This window comes from Ostrinia nubilalis, chromosome 5 (genome assembly GCF_963855985.1).
Source record: "Ostrinia nubilalis chromosome 5, ilOstNubi1.1, whole genome shotgun sequence".
Classification (NCBI taxonomy): Eukaryota; Metazoa; Arthropoda; class Insecta; order Lepidoptera; family Crambidae; genus Ostrinia; species Ostrinia nubilalis.
In genome coordinates, this window is record NC_087092.1 from 1,491,625 (window position 1) to 1,517,601 (window position 25,977).

The 25,977-nt window shown below is 42.5% G+C and overlaps 3 protein-coding genes and 1 long non-coding RNA gene across 4 annotated transcripts in view; 3 read left to right on the top strand and 1 right to left on the bottom strand.

The window, feature by feature from the left end:
• The window catches only part of LOC135072104 (disintegrin and metalloproteinase domain-containing protein 11-like), a 233,334-nt gene extending 227,843 nt beyond the window's left edge, over window positions 1-5,491 (top strand). Inside the window, exons 16-25 of the mRNA XM_063966056.1 lie at window positions 380-518; window positions 1,936-2,085; window positions 2,514-2,525; window positions 3,064-3,138; window positions 3,225-3,283; window positions 3,727-3,935; window positions 4,392-4,564; window positions 4,750-4,865; window positions 5,292-5,394; window positions 5,440-5,491. Of these exons, the coding sequence (XP_063822126.1) occupies window positions 380-518; window positions 1,936-2,085; window positions 2,514-2,525; window positions 3,064-3,138; window positions 3,225-3,283; window positions 3,727-3,935; window positions 4,392-4,564; window positions 4,750-4,865; window positions 5,292-5,394; window positions 5,440-5,491 (1,088 nt within the window). The remainder of the gene's footprint in view (window positions 1-379; window positions 519-1,935; window positions 2,086-2,513; window positions 2,526-3,063; window positions 3,139-3,224; window positions 3,284-3,726; window positions 3,936-4,391; window positions 4,565-4,749; window positions 4,866-5,291; window positions 5,395-5,439) is intronic.
• A 2,150-nt stretch (window positions 5,492-7,641) lies between these two features.
• Window positions 7,642-13,082, top strand: LOC135071625 (uncharacterized). The gene is made up of 3 exons (XR_010257303.1): window positions 7,642-7,706; window positions 8,199-8,390; window positions 13,010-13,082. It is a non-coding gene; the product is annotated as an uncharacterized LOC135071625 (long non-coding RNA).
• A 157-nt stretch (window positions 13,083-13,239) lies between these two features.
• LOC135072105 (uncharacterized) lies at window positions 13,240-15,619 on the top strand. The gene is made up of 5 exons (XM_063966057.1): window positions 13,240-13,276; window positions 13,329-13,446; window positions 13,515-13,616; window positions 13,869-13,970; window positions 15,421-15,619. The coding sequence occupies exons 1-5, from the start codon at window positions 13,240-13,242 to the stop codon at window positions 15,617-15,619; spliced, it is 558 nt and encodes a 185-aa protein (XP_063822127.1).
• A 4,682-nt stretch (window positions 15,620-20,301) lies between these two features.
• Window positions 20,302-22,103, bottom strand: LOC135072194 (dynein axonemal assembly factor 3 homolog). Its single transcript, XM_063966149.1, has one exon. The coding sequence runs from the start codon at window positions 21,880-21,882 to the stop codon at window positions 20,500-20,502; it is 1,383 nt and encodes a 460-aa protein (XP_063822219.1). The 5' UTR covers window positions 21,883-22,103; the 3' UTR covers window positions 20,302-20,499.
• Window positions 22,104-25,977: the final 3,874 nt, after the last annotated feature.

Genomic DNA, 25,977 nt, shown 5'->3' on the forward strand with positions numbered 1-25,977 from the left:
AAAGCATTGCTCGGATTAGGCCGGGCCCAGGCGCGGGCGGCGCCGGCGACTAACGCCACGGACCCCTCTCTTGCAGGTGAGCACGAGGGGAATAAGATGAGCACCATGAACATGGTGATATTGTTGCTCGCGGTCGTTCTCTCCGTGTTCGTGGGTTTCGCCTGGATGGCGTACTGCTTCAGGTAACCCGGTAACTCGGTGTTGTCGCACTGTCTGTCGCCTGTCTGTGTCCGTGTCGTGTTCCCGGCGCCGGTCGCGCGGCGGCGTCCCTGACGTCACGAGACTCTCCCGAGACTCTCCCGAGGCTCTCCCGAGACCCTCCCGTGACCTCTCCGACGCCTCGGCCGCCCCCACTCATCCCCCTTCTCTTTGGGCGCAGAGAACTACCACGGCTCGAACACGGTGTTCCTCGTGGCGGTGCTCATGTCTGTGGTAGGGGGGGTATTCATAGTATTTGCCCTGAGCGCTCTCTGCTACAGGTCAGTCGTAGTACACAAAAACTTCTCCCTGTGCCTAAGGTTAGTGAGCAGAAAACAGACCAAAGGTAGTCTTTAAGAAGAAATTTAAATCGTCACCTTCGTATACTTGTATGTTTATTTTAGACGTTAGCGTTGGTGTTTCTGTTCGTTTTTATCGGCGATTGGTTTTTTGTTTTTTTGAAGATTTTTGTCGTTTACGTTGTGGTCGTAGAGCTAGAGTTGGCGGGTGGCGCGTCGGCGCTGTCGGCGCGCCACAACTGCATTTGATCTGTGGTTCTGTGTCCGCGCCGGCGGCCGGGCCGCGCCCGCGCCCCGCGCCCGCCGCGCCCCCGCCGCGCCCGCGCCCTCTGCGCCCGCACCCGATCACGCGCCCGCCGTCCGGCCGCCGAGCTGCATGCCGACAAGGCTTTCTTCGTTGTACTCGAGCGACACCTCGACTCAAACCCTTAAGATTCTGGGCTCTTGGATGTATGCATTGGCTTATGTGAACTGTGACTCGTTTTCGTTTCCTTTCTTGGTCGGAGGCCGCGCCGCCGGGCGCCGCAGACGCGACCCGGCGGCGCGATCGCGTCTATATCTTCCGATATCACATGTAACTTACCGTGAACTGTTACCGTTAACAATAAATCTAACAGTTGCGCCACTTACAGAGACACCCCGTGACACTACACCGGGTTTGTGCCTTGTCACTCGAGGTATGTACCGACGTGAAAGTAACACAAGTCAAATTGGAGAAGATATAGATCGCTCGACTCTACGTCACCAATCACTGTCACTACCACTAAATTCTCTTAACTTTTGCACGAGAAGCGAATGTGCGATGCACGGATTCTTCTTTCAAGCAGCTGTCTATCTAGTTAGCAACGCCTAATGTTACTTATAAGGAAACAGGATCTTTCCAGTAATATCAGCTAACACTACTATTTTTTTCAAATTGATCACAAAAATATATTTACAATTCTAATGAGAAAGATACTTGCCATACAGCTTGCTTCATTAATTACTGGAAGGAACCACATCATTAAGCTAAGATCAATTTTTTGATAAATTTCCACATTAACATCAAATTCCCATGAGGAATGAAACGAAAAGTTAAAGTTTGTCCAAATCTAAAATTGTTTCTATATTGAAATTGATTGAAATATCCAAAAGCACCAGTCTTTGCAATAAAAAATATGGGGGAACAAAAGACATTTCCAAATAGGTACGCTTACGCTCAATTAATTATGTGTAAAAAACTCGTGTTCTTACTACCTCCACTTTACTAAAGGTGGGTCTAGTAACACTCGCGTTTTTTCAAGTCGACAATCACCAACACTTTCCTACCACCAACTTTTGTCCCCTCACTAAACTCTAAAGCAAACAAGGTGTTCTCGATGCTTATAAATTCCTTGGGCCTCTTTGTAAACGTAATCAATTGATCCGAGTGTGCGTTCCCACGCCACGCCTGCATCAGGAAAAAGAGTACGCTGCCGAAGTACGACCCTCCTTACGTCAAGAAACCAATCGCCAAGAGCTTCGCTGCGGGCTCCACCACGTCCAACAACTCGCAAGAGGACATCTCTCTGGATGGAGGGAAGATGCACTCCTTCAACAACACATTTAGGTGCGTATATGATGTAGATTTTCTTTTGTTTTCCTATGTTTTGAGTACCATGCAGTCGTATAAAAACAACTAACAAAATATAAACTAAAAACGAGTTAAATAGCTCTTGACCGTTGAAAATCTTTCACTTTGTAAAGGTGTCTTGTTGTTTCACTGTTTTCGAGTTTAAAATTTTGTCTGAGTTTAAACCTTTGTATTTAGTCGTAAATTTATTTACCCTCAAGTTATTTCTTTACTTCTTACACACTTTTCAACTGCGTATTATGGAAACTCTACGCAATAGTTTTGATAGTTCCTACCTATATTTTAAGAATCCATTTCTGTTTCTTTTTCACATTTCTTATGGATCACGACTGACTGCTGGTACAACTAAACTTACCTTTAAATAAAACGTTGTTTCCTTTTTTATCGGATCTGGTGTTGAACAGAAACCTGTTAAGGTACGTCGAACGCTTGGCGCTCTAGTGAGAGGCGCCTCACCGCTGTCGACTTTTGCTCACACAATTTTCGCTTTTTCGAAGAGCCAGTGTTCATCAAAACTGTGATATTGATAACAACCAATCGGATTTGGAGGATCGTCAAGACCCAAACTTTCTTTGCTATTTAACCTCAAGATCACAGCGTGGAACTTCATTAATAAATTGTTTTTTTGCTAAACCTTCCCGTTTTCGTGAATGCTAGCTCATAGACTCCAAGCTTCTATCGAAAGCTGAACCAGTACATTAGCTCTCATTCTTGGTGTACAGTGTGACCAAGCACATTCACACGCGACTCCATCGGGCCCACGCTTAGTTTTCTTTACTTAGTTACAATAGTCACGGGTTTTACAGTGATAGCGTGTAGCACATTTTTAAAGCAGACGTGTGAGTAGTTGCCTACCAACAGGAGGATCAGGTTTTCCGTAGCTTGTATAGTGCGCCTTTTCACTAATTTGATTTCAATTACTATGATACTGATGGGTTGTTTTTGTTTGTGTAGCCGCGGGGACTCTCAGCGGGTCATATTCAGACATGGAAACCACATGTCTGGAGCAGGCAGTACTAGTAGATACCCGTAAGTATAAGTTTTTCTACACTGCATTACATTCATAGTTCAGAACATCAGGAACTAAAATAACATCATACTCTTTTTGTTTTCAGGGACCACAAACAAATGAAACGTGTTCATTCTGGCAGTGAAGATGAGCCTACTCATTCAGGTAAATGGCAATGCCAGATTTTGTATGGAAAGTGGCGTCTTTTTTTTTCGCGCAATATTTTGTTGCAATTTCTTACAAAACTTGCGCACAAAAAGCAAATCTTGTATGAAAATCATCAAACTTCTAATGCTCGAACTCAGTTCCGACTGAGTTTAGAGGTATACATGTCGTAGTAAGTTTGGTTTATTACACTATTTTGTAATCAAAAAACAAAGTTTGGTCCATGGCCGCGCGAAAAAAAAAACGCCAATTTCCGGCATTGTCTTTTAATCAATTATACTTAGCCAAAACAATACCCTTCTCTGTTATCACCAGCTCTACTTAAGACAGAATACATACACGATATCACATCCTTACTGACTCTTCAACCAACAGCCTTTGCCTTCATCACCGTGCGTCACGATATTGCGTGATTATTTCTAACTTGATTCCTTTATTGCCAGGCGAAGAAGACATAGCGTTCATAGATGTAGCGCCCAACTCGATGGCCAAGCTGCCTGAGAAGGGCATCCTGAAGAAGCACGGCTACGGCGCCGTGGACGGCAAGGACAAGTGGGGCGACGACTCGCAGTCCGAGCAACTGGAGGCCGGCTCGCAGTCCGACGGCCAGGAGCCCGCGGGCGCCGTAGCTGATATGGAGTATAAGTTTAAGGTGAGGGATATGAGGAACGAAGGGCGGTTATAGAAAGGGTGTTCAGTGTTAGGGCCAGATGATGGCAGATAGAGTATTTCCAAAGCCACAATCTGACAAAATAGGTAAAAAATATCTGAGGTGTAAAACATTGGCGTATTCATAATCAGAGCCGATAAAAAATATCTTCTATCACATGGACACACATGGAGCTCTTAAAAAGTCACCTTAAAAGCAGGTTTGTTGTGGTTCTCAGATAAAGTTTTGTTTATAATAAGTGAAATTATGACGTTTATGTCCATAAATCGAAGCATGTTTTGGTTGAATCTTGATACAAAAAATTTAAGTAATGTCATGAGTGATCGTACAAATGTATTTTCTCGACTCAAAGAGTCAAGTTCTTAAGCTTAGAAAGTGCTAAGTTCTTCATGTACCTACCTTATCTCCTCATTAAGCAAAAATTCCACAACCTTCCAGGATCTGAACGGCTACCACGAGAACATAATCGTGGCGCTGAAGACGGCGGCTGCGCAACGCGCGAGCGCGGGCGCGGCGAGTGGCTCGGGCGACCTGCGCGCGCTACAAGACTACGAGTACAAGCGCGAACGCGCGCCCAGCGCAGAGAAGATACACGAGGCTGAGCTGCGGAGGTAATTCTTCTTCTTTCTTCTTCTTCTTCTTCTCAAGCTGTCTGTTCTGGCTCGGGCGACCTGCGCGCGCTACAAGACTACGAATACAAGCGCGAGCGCGCGCCCAGCGCGGAGAAGATACACGAGGCTGAGCTGCGGAGGTAATTCTTCTTCTCCTTGGTCTTCTTTCTACTCCTTCTTCATAGTCAAAATAGTATTGAAAACTGTTTGCGGGAATGGAACTTGTTCTTAAATCTGACTACGAGTGAAAGCACTAGCGCGCGCCCAGTGCGGAGAAGATACACGAGGCTGAGCTGCGGAGGTAATTCTTCTTTTTCTTGATCTTCTTTCTACTCCTTCTTCGTAGTAACAATAGTATTGAAACCTGCTTGCCGGAATGGGACTTGATCTCAAGCTGACTACGAGTGAAAGCGCGAGCGTACGCCCAGCGCGGAGAAGATACACGAGGCTGAGCTGCGGAGGTAATTCTTCTGATTCTTGGTCTTCTTTCTACTCCTTCTTCTTAGTCACAATAGTATTGAAACCTGCTTGCCGGAATGGGACTTGATCTCAAGCTGACTACGAGTGAAAGCACTAGCGCGCGTCTAGCGCGCATCTGGCGCGCGTCTAGCGCAGAGAAAATACACGAGGTACTGCTTCTTCTTCTTCACGCTAAGCTTGCAGGGATAGGACTCTACAAGTGCAAGCGCTTAAGCGGTACTGCTTTTTACTTCTTCTTCTTCTCAAGCTGTCTGTTCTGGCTCGGGCGACCTGCGCGCGCTACAGGACTACGAGTACAAGCGCGAGCGCGCGCCCAGCGCGGAGAAGATACACGAGGCTGAGCTGCGGAGGTACTTCTTCTTTTCCTTGATCTTTTTTCTACTTCTTTGTCTTAGTCACACCAGTCTTGATACTTGCTGGTGGGGATGGGGCTTGTTCTCAAACTGACTACGAGTGAAAGCACTAGGGCGCGTACAGCCCAGAAAAGATACACGAGGCTGAGCTTCGGAGGTACTGCTTCTTCTTTTTAGTCACACCAGACTTGAGGTTGCTTAAAGGTATACACGAGGCTAAGCTGCGTTGGTAGGTTCTTCTTCTTCTTTACACTATCTTTGATACTTGCTTTTTAAGGGTAGGGCTTGTGCTCCAACTGAATATAACAAGCGCGAGCGCGCGCCCATAGCAGAGAAAATACACGAGGCTGAGCTGCGGAGGTACTTCTTCTTCTTTCTTCTTCTTCTTCTTCTTCTCAAGCTGTCTGTTCTGGCTCGGGCGACCTGCGCGCGCTACAAGACTACGAGTACAAGCGCGAGCGCGCGCCCAGCGCGGAGAAGATACACGAGGCTGAGCTGCGGAGGTAATTCTTCTTTTCCTTGGTCTTCTTTCTACTCCTTCTTCATAGTCACAATAGTATTGAAACTTGCTCGTGGGAATGGAACTTGTTCTTAAACCTGACTACGAGTGAAAGCACTAGCGCGCGCATACCCCAGAAAAGATACACGAAGCTGAGTTGCGGAGGTACTTCGGCGTTCTTCTTCTTCTTCTCAAGCTGTCTGTTCTGGCTCGGGCGACCTGCGCGCGCTACAAGACTACGAGTACAAGCGCGAGCGCGCACCCAACGCAGAGAAGATACACGAGGCTGAGCTGCGGAGGTAATTCTTCTTTTTTTTTATCTTCTTTCTACTCCTTCTTCGTAGTAACAATAGTATTGAAACCTGCTTGCCGGAATGGGACTTGATCTCAAGCTGACTACGAGTACAAGCGCGAGCGCGCACCCAGCGCGGAGAAGATACACGAGGCTGAGCTGCGGAGGTAATTCTTCTTCTTTCTTCTTCTTCTTCTTCTCAAGCTGTCTGTTCTGGCTCGGGCGACCTGCGCGCGCTACAGGACTACGAGCACAAGCGCGAGCGCGCGCCCAGCGCGGAGAAGATACACGAGGCTGAGCTGCGGAGGTACTTCTTCTTCTTTCTTCTTCTTCTCAAGCTGTCTGTTCTGGCTCGGGCAACCTGCGCGCGCTACAAGACTACGAGTACAAGCGCGAGCGCGCGCCCAGCGCGGAGAAGATACACGAGGCTGAGCTACGGAGGTACTTCTTCTTCTTTCTTCTATTTCTTCTTCTCAAGCTGTCTGTTCTGGCTCGGGCGTGCTGCAGGACTACGAGTACAAGCACGAACGGACGCCCAGTGCCGTGAAGATACACGAGGCTGAGCTGCGGAGGTAATTCTTCTTTTTCTTGATCTTCTTTCTACTCCTTTTTCATAGTCAAAATAGTATTGAAAACTGTTTGCGGGAATGGAACTTGTTCTTAAACCTGACTACGAGAAGATACACGAGGCTGAGCTGCGAAGGTAATTCTTCTTTTCCTTGGTCTTCTTTCTACTCCTTCTTCGTAGTAACAATAGTATTGAAACCTGCTTGCCGGAGTGGAACTTGTTCTTAAACCTGACTATGAGTGAAAGCGCGAGCGTACGCCCAGCGCGGAGAAGATACACGAGGCTGAGCTGCGGAGGTAATTCTTCTTTTTCCTTGGTCTTCTTTCTACTCCTTCTTCATAGTCAAAATAGTATTGAAAACTGTTTGCGGGAATGGAACTTGTTCTTAAACCTGACTACGAGAAGATACACGAGGCTGAGCTGCGAAGGTAATTCTTCTTTTCCTTGGTCTTCTTTCTACTCCTTCTTCGTAGTAACAATAGTATTGAAACCTGCTTGCCGGAATGGGACGTGATCTCAAGCTGACTACGAGTGAAAGCACTAGCGCGCGTCTAGCGCAGAGAAAATACACGAGGTTTAGCTTCGGAGCTACTGCTTCTTCTTCTTCACGCTAAGCTTGCAGAGATAGGACTCTACAAGTGCAAGCGCTTAAGCGGTACTGCTTTTTACTTCTTCTTCTTCTCAAGCTGTCTGTTCTGGCTCGGGCGACCTGCGCGCGCTACAAGACTACGAGTACAAGCGCGAGCGCGCGCCCAACGCAGAGAAGATACACGAGGCTGAGCTGCGGAGGTAATTCTTCTTTTTCTTGATCTTCTTTCTACTCCTTCTTCGTAGTTACAATAGTATTGAAACTTGCTCGTGGGAATGGAACTTGTTCTTAAACTTGACTACGAGTGAAAGCACTAGCGCGCGCCCAGCGCGGAGAAGATACACGAGGCTGAGCTGCGGAGGTAATTCTTCTTTTCCTTGATCTTTTTTCTACTTCTGTGTCTTAGTCACACCAGTCTTGATACTTGCTGGTGGGGATGGGGCTTGTCTTCAAACTGACTACAAGTGAAAGCACTAGGGCGCGCACAGCCCAGAAAAGATACACGAGGCTGAGCTTCGGAGGTACTGCTTCTTCTTCTTAGTCACACCAGACTTGAGGTTACTTAAAGGTATACACGAGGCTAAGCTGCGTTGGTAGGTTCTTCTTCTTCTTTACACTATCTTTGATACTTGCTTTTTAAGGGTAGGGCTTGTGCTCCAACTGAATATAACAAGCGCGAGCGCGCGCCCATAGCAGAGAAAATACACGAGGCTGTGCTGCGGAAGTATTTTTTCTTCTTCCTTACCAGTTCTCGTACATACACAGCAAGCTCTTGGCCTGCATCTCATCTTGTTGATAGTGACACGATAGTTTTACGCCCTTGGTATACTTAATCTTGTATACTACATTCCAGACAACGCGGCGACGAGGAGGAAGACGAGGCGCCTCAATGCGGGCCGATCCGGATCCGCAACCTGGAGGACCTGATCCGGCAGCTGGAGCACCACTCCAGCCGGCACATGAGCCCGTCCGGCTCCGAGGACATCCGCATGTCCGAGACCGAGGCCGACCGCCACTACCGGATCGAGCCCGGGGAAGTCCCACCGTGAGTACTTAGCTTAAGATTTTGTAAATAACAAATCTTCGACCTAAGTATCAGAAAGTAGACCTACAACGAACAATCGGTCCTCTCTCTATAAGAGTAGGCGCACACCGTTGATTTTTAGTTGGCCGATAGTTGTGCCCGATTAATTTGTATGAAGAATCGGCCAAATCGAATCGGCGTAGTGTGCGCACTTCCATACATGCCCATACTGATCAACTGCCCGACTAAACTATAGGCCGACGAAAAATCAACGGTGTGCGCCTACTCTAATAAAAGTGAATGTTTTCTGTGTTTACGAAAAAAAGGATTTCAGCATATTTTTCAAGCTTTCGTTTGATATTTATTTATAACATACTTGGCAACAAGAATTTCAAATACAGATTATTTTTAGCATTAACACAGCATTAAAATGTAAGACCTTTTCAAGGCACTTGTATACGTCTCAATTTGAGACTCTCAAATATAGCTCTACCATCATTCAGTGCTCGACCAGTGCTGAGAAGAATTAAAGGAAGAAACTCAGTCCATTTTTTCAGTCGCTTACTAACGTTTCGAACGGAACCTATTTTATTGCCTTTTTTTACACAATGAGGGCTATCGTTTTAGCGCTCACCAGTTAGCGCCACTGTAGAGTAAGGTCCTGTCGCTTGCTAGTAGCGAAGACAGTGGCACCAACTGGTGAGCGCTAAAGTGGTAGGAGGACTATCGCATTTGCACTCATCAAGATGGCGCCACTGTAGAGTAAGGTCCTGTCACTTGCTAGTAGCGAAGACAGTGGCACCAACTGGTGAGCGCTAAAGTGGTAGGAGGACTATCGCATTTGCACTCATCAAGATGGCGCCACTGTAGAGTAAGGTCCTGTCAATCGCCAGGGGTGCCAACTGTTAAGTATAAAAACGATAGCCCTCATTAACAACCTGCCTACACTAACCGACCGTATTTTATTTACTAGCGGCCGCCCGCGACTTCGTACGCGTGGATCCCGTTTTACCCCCTTCATCTATCTTACGCGATTTAGATTTTTTCATACAAAAGTTTTTTCCCGCTAACTCCCGTTTCCGTGGGAATTTTGCAATACCCTATTGTAACTAAGCTTTAAGTGTACTAAGATACCTGCATGCCAAATTTTAAGCGTCTAAATTAAGCGGTTTAGATTTTTCATACAAAAAGATTTTCCCGCTAATTCCCGTTCCCGTTGGAATTTTGCAATATCCTGTTGTAATTAAGCTTTAAGTTTACTAAGATACCTGCATGCCAAATTTCAAGCGTGTAACTTAAGCGGTTTAGATTTTTCATATCAAAAGATTTTCCCGTTAATTCCCGTTGCCGTGGGAATTTTGCAATATCCTGTTGTAACTAAGCTTTAAGTTTACTAAGATACCTGCATGCCAAATTTTAAGCGTCTAACTTAAGCGGTTTAGATTTTTCATACAAAAGGATTTTCCCGCTAATTCCCGTTCACGTGGGAATTCCTAAGTATACTATAACCTGCCCAGGAGTATGAACAATAATTGTACCAAGTTTCGTTAAAATCCGTCGAGTAGTTTTTATTTCTATAAGGAACAACAGACAGACAGACGGACAAAAATTTTACTGATTGCATTTTTGGCATCAGTATCGATCGGTATCCTTCCGTTTGGCCAAATTACTTTTCGCCAAATTTCACTTCGCAAACAACTTATCGCCAAAGTTTCATTTCCCAAATGAACTTTTAGCAACTGTACTTTTCGCAACTAATTCATTTGGTCAAATTATCATTTGGCCAAATTTTACTTGGCAAATGTTTATTTAGCAAATGTTTTATGTTGCCAAATATTATATCCCAAATAATTTGTTTGGTCAAATTGACACTTCACATACTTACCCACCGTTACCCACAAATCAAAGCATAAGGCACATGATCATGGTTTTCACAATAATTTTATGTAAAACATTGCAGAAAATAGTATGGTTGCAAAAAGTAGGTATTGCAGAAAATAGTAGGTTAGGTTAGGTTAGAACAGTGACCCTTAATGCGCGAAGGCGAGCGAAGCGTGCCGCGGCAGCGGCCGCCGAGCGCTAGAATCACCTCTATTGTTAATGAATCATTTGGAAAGGACAATGTTCGTTCTCCATACATTGTTCGCCGTTAGATCAACAGTGCCGAAAAAATACTTTCTAGGTTCTAAATGACACAAATCTTTATGTAAGAACAATTATTCCTGGCGGACCAATTCTATAAACTTATTGATAGCAATCACAAAATATAACAGAAGACAAACTCCATACTAAACGCGCTCGAGCCACGCACACATAGACACCGCTCGAGCAAGACTGTCTTGGACGAATGCGAGCGCGACGTGGCGCGACAGACAGACGTTCGCCACACGTTCGCTGTGGTTCGCTTGAGTCACGCGCCGGTCAACCGCCTGTGATATTATTTTGTTTTGCGCAATTGACGAAAATGAGTGAACAGAAAAAGTCGTATTTTAATTGTTCGGTATTTGGTTGCTTAAACTCATCATTAAATGCCGAATTTTCATTTTTTAAATTACCAGTTGATTCGGGGAGGTAAGTAAGTTATTTATTTGAATTTCAATTGAAATTGAAAGCCAGCTCAATTATTAGGAATATCGAATTGTTGTTTCCCTTCTGACCCACCGCACTACCAAACCACACTACCAGTAGTGTCGTGGGGAATATTTTTTCCCTTCTACACTACCAAGCCAGTAGTGTCCTGGGTAATTTTTAAGGGCCATACATCTTCATTCCCATCGACACTACTACCATCTATCTGTTATTGTCTTTCTTGCATAGTATTAAGAGTTACATTTTTCTATCATAACGAAATAAACGCAACACAGTCATGACAAGACAACCCTAGCGCGACGGCCGAGCGTGCGAGCGAGAGAGGTATGCAAAGCGAGGTACATACATGAGTTTACCTTCTGTTATATTTTGTGTAGCAATGTTGTTATCATAACCTCTTACTTACTAGTATTGTATTATATTATTTTATGCACTTCGATTTGGGAGATGTTCTGTATTGTAGTTGTCGCAGCCAAATTGTATTATAATATTGGACGGGTTTTGGAAATAGCTCGGCGTTCCACTTTTATGATTTACTTACTTACATTTTGCACGTAAATAAATAACATGAATCCTATGTTTACTTTCCACTCTTGACATTTAACACGTGACTTACCAAACTAACTATCTCCATGGTTACCGTCTTAGTCTATGCATGACTAGGGATTGAACAACTTTTAATTGAATATTATTAACAATTCTCGATTATTATTATCGATTGAAAAATATTCGGTATTTGAATCGAAAGATATATTCAATTTTATCAATATCAAAATATTCAATTTTAATAATAAAATAAATATTATTTACTACCACCTATGAAATGTTCTGAAAATTGCCTGGAGCGCTGGGTTTCCCTTTCCAAGCTGAGAGGACATCATTTTGGTTCTATCGATACATTATAAAGGTACTTAATATTTGAAATGTATTACCAATTATTGTTATAAGCATTTTGAGCGAATAAAACTTTCAATTCTATTAGAACTTTAGACATTTCTCTCACTTTAAGCGGCATTGGATTTTTCATCGGATTTTGAAACTGTTACAGATATATTAAAGATGATCCCATATTGTTGTCATTGTCTATATCAGTGTTATGATCACAATTCTTTTTATTTTATTCATGACCTTCGACCAGTTGGACACATTAGATAGCTTCTTGTAGTATCGTGCAATATATTTTTAACTTTTTAATTAAAATCTAGTCATACTGTAGCAATTTGGACGATTTAATTTATTTACAAGATCGGTATCTTATTGTCTATGATGACCGCAGTCAACATCACTATTACATGGATTCCTAACAATGAAGTACGGCATTGCCTTGTGCCGATTTTACATAGATTTTATCGACACAAATTATGGAACTTCATAGGATATGGAGCAGGCCACGCCCTAAAATGTCCGGATGTCGTCATAGTATTATGGAATACATATAAAAGACTTTTAATATTTCATTTTCTAATCCTCAAGTGTCCGTTACAATCTAATTAATATTTAAGTATTCAAAAAGTAAGAGATTAATTTTGATACTTTACTGATGTGCCCAGGAATCTAAGGCGGTTTCTGACAATGTCCTTTCGATACAAAGAATGAAATAAGGAAATTAATGTAGAACAAATTTTATATTAACTCCCCACTAAACAAAATAATAACCACAAGCTAATTTGTATACCATTCTATGCACCAATCAAATTATTTTGTAAATAGTTTATCGTGAAATATTTTTGCCTAATGAAACGTTTGGCAAACCATAATTTGCCAAACAATAATTTGCTAAACAATAATATGCCAAAAAAAACATTTGCGAATTAAAAGTTTGCAATAAGTTGCTTTGCCAAATGAGAATTTGCCAAATAAAAATTTGCGAAACGTTGTTTGCGATGAGATAATTTGGGAAACGTTTTTTGGCCAAACATTAGTAATCCGTATCGATCACTAATCACCCCGTGATAGTTATTTTGAAAATATATTTCATGTACAGAATTGACCTCTCCATTATTATAAGTATAGATAGACAACAAACTACTAACAATATCCTCTCCTTACAGTCGTGTCTCGCCTTCCAGCCGCTGCCGCGGGCGCATGCCCGGCGAGGAAGAATCGCGGTTCGGCTACCCGCGCTTCCGCGGCAGCGGCCGCCACCACCCGCCGCTGTTCCCCGCGCCGCCCGCCGCCGCGCCGCACGCGTCCCACGCGCCGCACGCGCTCGCGCACTCGCCGCATTCGCATTCGCACGCGCATGCTCGCGTAGACGACGACGCGCTGTACGAGACGGCTGATGCGGAACGGCTGCGCGACGCGCCTGATAGCGAGAGGTGAGTGCGATGAAATGTTTAATTAATATAGTCTAGACCAGTACCTCTAAAGTACGGCCAACGAGACGCAATACCAAATGTAAACAACACGCGCTCGCTCGCTTGGACGACGACGCGCTGTACGAGACGGCCGACGCGGAACGGCTGCGCGACGCGCCTGATAGCGAGAGGTGAGTGCGATGAAATGTTTAATTAATATAGTCTAGACCAGTACCTCTAAAGTACGGCCAACGAGAAGCAATACCAAATGTAAACAACACGCGCTCGCTCGCGTGGACGACGACGCGCTGTACGAGACGGCTGATGCGGAACGACTGCGCGACGCGCCTGATAGCGAGAGGTGAGTGCGATGATAATGTTTAATTAATATATTGTCTAGACCAGTGTCCTTACCATGAGTTTACGTTAGGTATGCTCGCTAGCGATTGCGTAAAAAATGACATTAATTGTATGACATATTGTGCAGCGCCCCTAGCGGCTACTTTCAAGAAATAAAATCTTCATAGAGATTTTTGACGTACTCGCTAGCGAGCACACCTAACGTAAACTCATGGTAGGTACACAGTACCTCTAAAGTACGGCCAACGAGAAGCAATACCAAATGTAAACAACACGCGCACGCTCGCGTGGACGACGACGCGCTCTACGAGACGGCCGACGCGGAACGGCTGCGCGACGCGCCTGATAGCGAGAGGTGAGTGCGAAGAAATAATGATTTATTTATTTAAGATTTAATGCCATGCAATGAGGGCTATCGTTTTAGCGCTCACCAGTTAGCGCCACTGTAGAGTAAGGTCCTGTCACTTGCTAGTAGCGAAGACAGTGGCACCAACTGGTGAGCGCGAAAGAGGTAGGAGGACTATCGTATTTGCACTCATCAAGATGGCGCCACTGTAGAGTAAGGTCCTGTCAATCGCCAGGGGTGCCAACTGTTAAGTATAAAAACGATAGCCCTCATTGGTACATAAGGCGAACTTAATGATTAATTAATAAATATGCTATTGGTCTAGCGCGTCACTGAGCAATAAAGAATTTGATTTTGTGTCAGTGCCTGAGATATAGGAGGGACACGGGAGGGGTAACATTGACATATTATAACGTGACAAAGCGTTCAAATCTGAAGCACATTTTAACTCTCGCTGAGAACTTGAAACGTCACATAAACACTCTCCCGTGCCGCTCTTATACTTCAGGCACTGACTCGAGTGTATTTATACCACAAAATTGACTGAAAATCAAGTATGAAAACAGATTACAGTCTTTAACTGTAACACTAGAAAGAAAATAGTTTATTCAGTGACAAATAAAATATCTACAACATAACATGCAAATGATCAAATGAGTGCAGAGTGATCACATATTTTATACTCACAATAATCCTCACTCACTCATTTATGAAAGTCCATTTTAAATGTTTATGTGGTAAAAATGACTTGAATTTACTCGTAATAAATATAAATTTTGGCAGACGGTGGGCTCCGCTTTAAACGACATTCAAAGGCGATCTTTTGAAACTAAAATTCGATGCTTTTTATTGCATAATAATTTGTCTTTGAAAGTCGTAAGCAGCAAAGAGAGCACTGACCCTTGTGCGTCTTTTACCCGAAACACGAATAATTGAAATCTCATCCAAAAATACCTAATTTAGTGGCTGAAAAGAAAGAAAAAGAAACTTATACAATGACGCTAACTTATGAGCTCCAATACGGTAGCCCTAGATAAAATGATGCATGCTCAATAAAATTGATAGAAAAAAATATTAAAAGGTGAAACAAAAGACAATGCCGGAAATTGGCGTCTTTTTTTTTCGCGCCATTTTGGCGACTATTTTGTTAGACTCAGAAAGCATATCTAGTACATATGTAAAATCATCAAACTTCTAATGCTCGTAACTCAGTTCAGACTGAGTTTAGAGGTATACATGTCTTAGTAAGTTTGGTTTATTACACTATTTTGTAATCAAAAAATAAGGTTTGGTCGATGGCCGCGCGAAAAAGAAAAGACGCCACCTTCCATACAAAATCTGGCATTGCCATTTGGACTCGTACTGCAGGCGATTCAGGATGTAATTATCCGTGTTTCGGGTAGGAGCCCACCGGCCGCCAGCCCCCGACTCTCCGTTCCTCTTCTCTATCATTTTCTAGTGATGAATTTATTCAAGCTCAACAACAGTTAGCCCGGTGGGCGAGTGAAGACGCGGTGGGCGCCGGGGGCGAGGGCGGGGGCGGGGGCGGGGGCGGCGGGGGCGGGCGCCGCTACCTGCCGTCGCCCGGCGGCTCCACCAGCAGCGACGCCACGCTGCGCGCCGCACACGCGCCAGCACTGCCCGAATACAAACACTGACCCCACCCCGCGCTAACCGCCCCCCCGCGGCGACTCGCCCGAGTAGATTCGACGTAACCTCCGTTTGCACTGTTAGGGTAATCACGTTAACGACTAGCATAACCGTTAGCGAACACCGTTCACGCGTAGCAAAACGAGCGGACCGCCCCGCTCATAGTTATCGTTAGACGATCCGTGACTTGTAAATATGAGTATTAAATGCACAGTATATAAACGATACGACTGAACTATTGTATTTGAACGACTTAGCGTACCGTCGATGTGAGCCGAGACGCGGTCGCCCGCCGCCCCGCCGGGGCCGTCGACGATTATATTTGTTCCATTTTATCGATACGCTTTATAACTCTATCTGTTCCCGCGACCCAGCGGTGGTGCGGCGGATTGTATGTCTAAAGTAACTTTAAGTAAGACTTATCGTTTTATGGACGTAGCGTTAAGGTGTTGTACGGTGCCGAGGTCCTGTCAGACGTCGAGTCCGCTTCCTTCGACTCCGACGGACGAAGCTCGAGTAGCTTGCAAATTAGATAGGCGATTAACAAATTGAGCTGTAATAATCGTAAGCGAAGCTTTAATGTGACATGTCTTAGTTTGTGGATGTCGCTACGACGCCGGCGGCGGAACTCGACGTCGATGATCCGTGAATGTTTTGTAGTGACGTTTAATTTTTCGCCGACGGTCGATCCGATTCGAGCCCAGTTCCCGGTCGCCCGCTGCCCCGCCCCGGCGCGCCCTGGGCGACCTCGCAACCGTCCCCGGAGAGACTGCTTCATTCTGTCACCTCTCCGATTAGCGCCCAGACTCACCCTCCACGCCGCGTCGGGGCACTCACGGCATTCTGCGGACACTCTCCTCTCACCCGTCACTTGCTTTCGTGTATTGATAAGTTGCTGAACGATCATTCTAAATGATTTCTTGTAACTACAACTCCAGCGATCTCGTATCACCGTGCACGAATAATTTCATATAACTTAGCCGTAACGTACACATATTCTAAAACTTTAATGTGAATAAAAGTTATTTCGATTTTATCAGAATATCTATTATTATTGTATTGACTTTAAACGAATTTACGCCATAAACTGAATGGACATGAATGTTATGATGTAATATGTTATAGTTTTCTCGTTTATTTTATTGTGACAATTTAGGACGATATCGTTTCATTCGCGTTTACGCTAGGCTAGGTGGCGCGGCCACGGATATAACTCATAGGTAATTACAGTTAAAATATTGAATAAATAAAATAATTAAACGTATCGGCTGCTATCACTCTGGTACGATGTTCACTGGCGCTGTGAGGCCGTGCGCCCTGTTTGCGAGTAATTATTCTCATAGTTATACGTTATACTTAAGTAAGTCTAAATAGATACTATAAACACGTACAGGGTAGATGTAAATGCAATACTCTGTAGCTGGGGGCGGCACTCGCCGCGCCGGCGGGCCGCGTCACTGCCAAACTGTCCCGGGACCCCGGGACCCGGGACCCGGGACCCCGGGGCACCGCGGCCCGCCTGCGCGCGACCTGTCGTCTGTCCCGGCGCGCCGCCATCTCCAGCGACCCGACCCATAGCGTATGTTAGTGAATTTATGTAATTAAAACAAATTCGATTCGTGATTTTGTTGAATATGTCTAGTTAGATACAATACTCGATCGCTATAAGAATCGGGCGAGACATCGGTCTGCGGATGGCTTAGATAGGTTTCGAAAATTGCTAGACCATTGTATTCTAACAATAAAGACAGGTCTTGTTGATAATCGTAGATGTCATTCTGTGACCGATGTTTGGCTTTTGTAGCCAGCAGCGGGCGGGTCGGTCGGTGTGACGTCACAGTGACGTAGCCCGCTGCTGGTCGCGATGGCGGCGTGCGGAGTGCCGCGCCCCAGCGGGCGTCGCGTGCACGCGTTTGAAACTCAGAGTGCGTGCGCGCTAGTGCAGGAAACCCGACCTTCGTTGTTACTGGAAACTAAACTTCTAAACTCAAGTTTGAACGTCAGCCATATCAACAGCTACTCAGTTTGTACGCGTGGGCTGGAGTAGCCCTGTTGCTAGACTTCAAAAGCACCAAACAATACCCACATGGTGCTGTAAACCTGGGCTAATATAAAGTATTTGTAAAAAGTTATGTAACGTCGATTATAAATATTTAATGCTCTCTCAATGTAAGTACATACTGTATGACAAAAATATTTGTAATAATTTGCAGTAGCAAAATAAAATATACTTAATAGAATCCTGTTGTATGATGAGGGAATAATATGGACGGCACAGCTTAAGAAACACAGATTACCGCCATAGCAAAAAAATTCATTTTTATGGGTGTGATTCTTTTAATTGTATGTGATTTCTTTATTTACAAATTAGACTCTATACTTGACTCCCCTTAAAAAGCTAGTACTATGGCCAGAATTTTAAAGAGGACTTCATAAAGATCTATTGATCTGCTCACAGGGGACGATATAATAAGTGCTACCTAACTTTGGGAAAAGTTGATGGTGTTTTATTTGAATTTTAAGGTTAGATAAAATGCGGGTAAGCTGCGAGGACGCGCGCGCACTTGTACGCGTAGGCCTAACACGTCAATTGCGGTCGCCAACCTTTGCTCACGGTAGCTCGCGCGTGCGAATGCCCGCCGCCACGTGACCAACTATTACACCGCAGCCCGGACAGACTCCGACGAAATATCGTGATACACCACGATTTTTAATCGTGTCGATTTGTATGTCCGACATCATTGGGTCTACTGGGCAACCTACTGGGCTGCACTTCCATTGTGAACACCAATGTTTTCATAGTTTCACTCCGGTCTTAGATGTAGTAATGATTTTTCTTGTTAACACGTCTTGCTATGTACATACATGTTTTCCCTTAATTATTATTTAACATATTGTTAAATACCTCTGATTTGTGTAGTAGTTACATAGTAATTTGATGATAATGCGTCTTGCAAAATGTGAATGTTTTAACTTGTATAGTAAATGTAACACTGCCATTGATTAATACTGACGTAGAGCCCAATGCGGTTGGTGTAATAAGTGGGCACAGCCGCGCGGCGAGACCAGTCTGTGCTTCTGTATATTTAGAAAATTTAGTACACTGTATATTCAGTGATAGCTAATGAAGCTCAAATATTATTAGATTGTTTAAAGTGTGTTATTATTGTAAAATATAAACTTATGCTAGCTGTTTTCCGTAACTGTACCCAAGTGGTTTGGCCAACGATTAGTCTGGATTACCTATCATCATCGAAACCATGAAAATACGTAACTAGCTGCTTTTTATTCCAATATTAGTTCCATATTGATTGGACTTATTTTATCTGATTTTCAGAAGGTGGGTCATGTTTTTAAGAGACCAGCAAAAAAGTGTGTGAAAATTTCGGTGTGAGCGAGATTTCTTGAGAGACTCCACTGAAAAATTATGTCATAGTTACCTGATTGTTAAGGTTTACAATAATAGAACGCACAATTTGATTTACAAATGCTTATTGAATTAAAATGTGCATCTGCACCGAGTGTTCTTTTTTTCAACTTTTAAGTCATAGAGAAACGCACAGATCGGTCTCCCGCGCACCGGACGCTCCAACCAACACATTCCCTGTAGCTAGCGGTGTCTATATGAAAATAAATGTTGATCATGGAATTATGTAGTAATAAACTTGTTTTATACTAGCCTGTAGCTGTAAGGATGAATGTGAGGATGCCAAGGCGATGTGTTGGCTCACGGCGGGTGTTCGCACTCCACCACTCTACCGACCTACTGAATTAGAAATGTTAAAGTTAGGTGATATTATGTAATATAAAAATACGAATTTTAAACGAAAAAAACGTTGAGACGTTTTAATTTCCATTTTATTTTGTCCTTGTAAATATATTTGCTATATGATTTACTAAATGAATGTAACATATTATTAATGAAAAAATAGATGAACACAAATTTTATGGGTTGTTTCATTGCTATACCCTTTTCAGTTTGGTATGTTTTTTTGCACAATGGAAATTAAGGTATTTACTATTAGACAATATAATTATGATATTCATGGCCATGGTAATATCATACAAATGACGCACCGCATACCCATGAATCACAGGACTGTTGTACCTAAATACATATACCGTAGTCACAATAAGTTCTACGAGTATGTAGGGGTTAGTTTTTGTAAACCAAGGAACATAACTAAAGTCTTAGGCCCAGAACAGACGGCGAAACGCAACTGCAACGAAACTGCAACTGCTAGTTACTTTTGAGTTGCATCTAAGCGTTGAGAGACCACACATGACGCGACCAGTTTCAAACTTTCAGTTTCAGTTTCATTCATAAGAATCATCAGAAAGTTGCAGTTTCGTTGCAGTTGCGTTTCACCGTCTGTTCTGGGCCTAAGGCGAGGTTTGAATAAAACGGTGACAGCTTGCGAAAGTCAACTTCTGCAAGTTTTTTTGCTAGTCTAAACCTCGCTTTAGATACAAAGGAGAGACAATACATTTCGCTGATGTCGTGCAACAGCTACGAGGAAGATTCAAGAAATAATGTCGCTTGGGCGCAGAGCAAGAGCTTGCGACGTGTACGTTGAAAAAAGCTGCGCAGCCTAACCTGGGATAGAGGTTTGTATAAGCATTTTGGAACAATTGAAACATTTGTTCATTTATACATTTATTTGTATAGAGAAAATACATAATAGCTAGTAAATATTATATTAATCACATAATTAATCTCAAATAACAATCGTATTTAAATGACTATGAAAAGTAACTAAACTGTTTTTATTTAATTCATTATCACAAAATAATAAACCTCGCAATCTACGAGACTTAGCATTCTGTCCAACTTCTCATAAGCAGTATTTTATAAAGAAAAACATGTACTTTTAATCGTAACTTTAACTCAAACAGGAATATCGATGCTCTCACTTCTCCTCCTCATCAAAAACTTTGCATAATCGTCCTTTTGAGGATCGAACGAAGTGATTTTCTCGCACTGTGCGGCCTTCGCCGCCTGGTCTATTTGTTCAGCGAACGCCTTGACGTCGTCTCTCTTCAGCTCCACCATGTACTTGCGCGACTCCATGACGACGAACGCGTCGTCCCGCGCCATCGACCAAACGCTCGGCTTTACGCGCGTCAGCATGTTCTGCCCCACAAACACACCATGGAACAACCCCTGGAACTGCGGCTTGTGCGGGTAATGATCCAGCGCAGACAAGGAAAGAAAATGCACCTTCCCGTAATCTACATCGATATACGTATTCCGATCCTCGCGCAACAGCAGCGGCACTTCAGGTCCAGCCTCCGAAATCCGCGCGTCCAGCTGACTCAGCACAACCATCCCTAAATTCTTCTCCTTTTCCAAATTAAATGCGTTTGCGTCGAAAGCCTGACGGTTTTCCACCTCGTACAGCATCCGCATAACGTTGCGCTCCGACACGTCTGTCGACCGTTTGTTGTTCACTCCGTGAGATGATATCAGCATGTCCTTGTCGTCGCAATCTAGCCCGAATGCTATATACGGGGAAGTCACCATATCCCCAAGATACCCTCGGTGAAGGTATCTATCCCCGCACTTGCACACTCCCGCTGCAAACGTCACATTTGGTCTGCACACCTCTGTCTCCAGCCAAGTGAAAGCAACTCCGTGCTCCCTAAAATGTTTATATTCTTGAAAGCATATCTGACTAGCGATCTCTTTGAGGCGCATGTGGTAGTCCCAGTCGAACACTCCCGCTCGGTTGTCGTACCTCACGCCGAGGCTGTGCCGGATCCGATGCTCCCAAAGCTCACAAGCGTTGAACTGATTTGTGTTCCCAGTGGTCCAGAAGTTAACCAGGCTCTCAAGGTAGTCGCGTTCGCGGTACTTCATTTGATCGATCGAGACGGTTGGTAGCAGACAGCTCATGAACTCGGGATTCGTGATCATGCCGACGAGTTGGCGTGCTTTAGCGATTAAATACCTTGAGGTAGATGGCCGCAGGAGAAGATTGCCGTAGATTTCGAGCCACCGTCTCGTCTTTTCTAGCAAGCCGCATCTCGTAGTTTTTTCCAAAGCCAAGGACATAAGCAGGATCTGCCTGGCGATGAGTTCTGGACAGCCGTCGACGACAAAGATGTTCATGTACCGCCTGGTGTGCCGATAGGCTTGGGATAAGGTTTTAAGGAGGTGTCGCCCGTCGCACCCACCGATGACCAGGAAGTTGAGCTCGTAGGCGTTTTCGTCTCCATGTTTGAGATACTCCTGCTGCAAGTCCAGCGCTGGACTTATACCCCAGAACATTTTTGTTGTTTGTTTATGAAGTCGTGTTTGCCCGTCGACCGTCAGGGGAGAAATATTGAGATTGTCAATGTCAGGGCGATGTAAACGAGTATTGTCAAATGAAGCGTGGAGTTTTCATGCGGCCTTTAGGGAGTTGCCATGGCGACGATCTATTTGTGCGGAGTTTCCAACCTGTGCGAGATATAAATAATCAGAATACCCGCACGAGTAGTTTATTTGCACTGTGCAACGTTGATTAATTAAATACCTATCAGGGTCATTCTACGATGAGGCCGTTTTTTTGTTCAGCTGAAATTACTCATAAAATAAGTGGTCTTTGTTTAGTTAAGAACTTCTATAAGCAAAAGTGTACTTAGTAGCTTCAAAAAATATGTGAAGAAACATAAAATACATTTATTTTATTAGATTTTTTCAGCCGACAGTATGTGACATATCACGCTCTGTCGACTGTTATGACCACGGTTTTTCATGTTTGCATACCTGCAAAAAAAAACCCGTTCATTAAAATGGGATAACAAGTCGTGATTAATAAATCAGACATACTCAAGACTATATCTAATAAATAAACGTTTTAATAACTAAGGAAGTCAGAACCTTATTAATTTTATAAAGATTAAGAGTGCCAACCCTAACACTCAGTTGAAGTGTAGGTATTTAACTCGCCGAAAGGGCTAAGTTTCCGTACTGCTTTAGCTCATATATCTACTGTGCCGACGTTGTTCGCGCGCACCGACTTGTTTACGCACAAGGGAGGGGTAGGGCGTGCGGGCGGAGTGGTACGGGGGTTCCGCTAGGAAAAGTATAATCAATTAGGTTCCTTGGCAAAAAAAAATTGGGAAACCCTGTATTAGAGTATACTCTGCTTATAAGGTAACCCCACAAAAAGAAGTCTGCTGAAATGAGATTAGCGCTTCTTAGAGGCAGTGAGATTTCACCACTGCTTGTTGTTTGTTGCAAAAACATGGTTTGTTGCATTGAAAGGATGATTAATTTTTGAGAGCGCTATACTGGTAGGCTGAAAAGCTTTTTGATTTCAAAGCTGCAAGATTCGCAAGGTTATGACCGGAGCACTTGGTTTCATCAAGATGGGGCTACGTGTCACACTTCAACTGAGAGCATTTAGATGGTAAGAGACATGTTCCCACAAAAAAATAATTTCAGGCAGGGGTGACATCTCCTGGCTACCAGGAAGCCCTTATCTCACTCCAGAAAATTATTTTTTGTGGTGTTACATTAAGAATAGAGTATACATTTATTTTTGCCGAATGCTCAGCTTCAGTTGCTGCATGGTTGTTGTAAACCATGCAGCAACTGAAGCTGAGCATTCGGCAAAAAAATGAAAATAGATTTCGAGGTAATTCTAACGAACGCATTCCAAGATTTTGATGCTATGTTGATCGAAAGTTGTAAGCGTCAAGGAAATCTCCTGGGCGATGTAATTAAATAAAGGTAAATTTAAAAATAAATTGCATTAAATTTTCTTTAAATTGCAATAGTTAAAGTTCTATAAAAATGTACAGTTTTCGTTTCCTTGAATTTTCAAAAGTGAATTTTCTTCTGGGCCACCCTGTATTACCAAGCCTTGGTCTTTCTGTTTACCTTAAAGTAGTTTTTAGCTAATTATACTGAATATAGCACTTCGCAAATTGTTCAGGTGAGAGAAGCTTTTCTTGCTTTAAACGGGTTAAAAACTATCTACGATCTACTTTAAGTCAAGAAAAGCTTAATGCTTTATCTCTTTTGTGCATAGAGTCAGAACTTATGAAAAAGATTTCATACGACAATATTAATGATTTTGCAAATTTAAAATCTCGCAAGAAAATAATGTAAAACTTATTTGATCTCATTGTCTGTCACCATTAACTGAATTGTTAACATGTTATTTTAATAGAAATTGTTTGTATTGTTTTTAAACTGTTAAGTGCAATTAAAAATATTTAACAAAAACAATGTTTACTGACCACACATTACGATTAGTACATGCTGCTGTTTTTAGGTCAACATTAAACTCTTCAGTACATAGCGCGTTGCAATAATAATCTAGTAACTGACAGAAATATCATTAAGTTCACAATCATACTAAATAACGGGATTAAATTAATTTCAAAAGTCAGTAGGGGCGGCAAAAATTGAATGGCCTACTAGCGGCAAATTTGTAAATCCGCCACTGCGTATAAGGGCGAAACTGCCGCTTACGCCTTTTTCCAATTATTTAAGCAATGATTTCACTTTGCTCTAATCTATAACATCAGTAAGAAAAAAAAATTTTTTTTCCATTAGATACAAAATAAAATTTTAGGCAAATAGGCGTATGTGCAAAACTACGCCACGTATAAAGCCCAATCATACGATTCGTCAATCTATACGAGTAGTTGCTTACATAAACATATATTTTTTATAATCCAAATCTTAAATAAAGCCATGAAAATATTTAGCAAATTGTTTTATTTATAAATTATGACACATTATATAGTTATTTAATTTTTAACGTTAAGAGTCGCATCTCAAACTAATTTGAAAATTATAAATAACTTGAAAAAATCGAACTGCCTAAGGCATCGTGGGTTCAATTCCCGCCTTAGGCAATTCGATTTTTTCAAGTTATTTATATTTTTTAAAAATATGACACATTATGTTAAAAGACCTAACTAAATCTCGAGCACAGTATATGGGCGTATTTGCGTTAAAACGTAAAAAGGTACATTAAACGACTTTTTCTAACTGATTTATTATTGATATAGCACATGATAACAATTAAAATAATTACATGCATAAATAAAGAGAGTAATCGCTTAAAATATTATATTTACGTTGTCATTTAAGTCTCTTTACGTTGAACAATATACATGAAATTATAGAAATATGCCGACGTAAAAGGGCAATGCGTAAAATCTCAAAATATATAAGAAAAATATAAAAATTGATAACAGCAGTAGCAAAAGCATTACATCATGTTAAGGCTAAATGTGAAATTTCATTAAATTCGTTTTAGTCGGTCAGAAGATATGACCCAAAAATATGGTTCTGGCCACTAAAATGGCTCTCCTGTAAAATTTACTTTTTTCACTTACGCCAGTATACGTAGGAGCCATCGATTTGTCGATTTTAAGGTCACTTCTGTCTATCTCATTATTTAAAAAAAGTTCATTTTGAAATTGAATAATTAAGTTTGATCTCTGTCGTTATTTTTTATAAGATTCTTTATGTTAGACAAATATTTTTGATACCATAAATAATTAAAAAAGTGGATTTTACTTTTTTTTTCTTTTCACCTACCCTATCGTAGAATGACCCATCAAAGCCTCTCGAGATTTCCACTTCAGAGCGCGATAATTCTTATTAAAGAACAGATAAGGGTAGTTAGGTATTAACCTTGTCTGCCCAAACCCGTGAAAAGTTAATTTAAGATAAATCAATAATGTTTACTTAGATTTAGACCAGCTAAGCCTTCTTTGTCTTTTTTAATTTTTTTATTAAATATCCTAGGATAGATATCCTACAGTAAGTGCAATAAACTTCGCTAACAGTTTCAGGGTTTAGTTAAACTTAACTGGAATAAAATCAGGTCGTGGACTCTAGTTATAGCCTTTCTCGGGTCTGAAGTCCTGGTTTCATCCATATGCCGAAATCAACCGTCATAAATTAGTACTTATTAATATTCTGTAACGTGTAACTGGTTAAAAAATATCAAAATTACTGAAAAGATGGATTACATATCTGACAACGTCATAAAATCTATTGAACTCAGTCAATGGTAATCAATCAGCGCGTGAAATTGTGAATCGCATGTAGGTACGCTCGTAATATTAATTCCAGTATTCGAATCTAATTTAAAAAAAAAGTCGATTAAATGCGGGGGTAGGTGAAGATTTGCCGCCGTTCGCGAACAAACGACCTTACGCGCCGTCACGCGTCAGTTCACTCGCGGCCATAATTGTTTGACAATTAACTCAATATTTCGGGATAAAAATATTTCGTTTTAACTTGGTTTTAACTAGTTTTTAACAATTTTCATTACAAAATCGCGTTGTTTATTAATCAAAAAATTGAAATATCGTCATAGTTTGTAGTTTTAGTTATGAAAAAATAGTGACC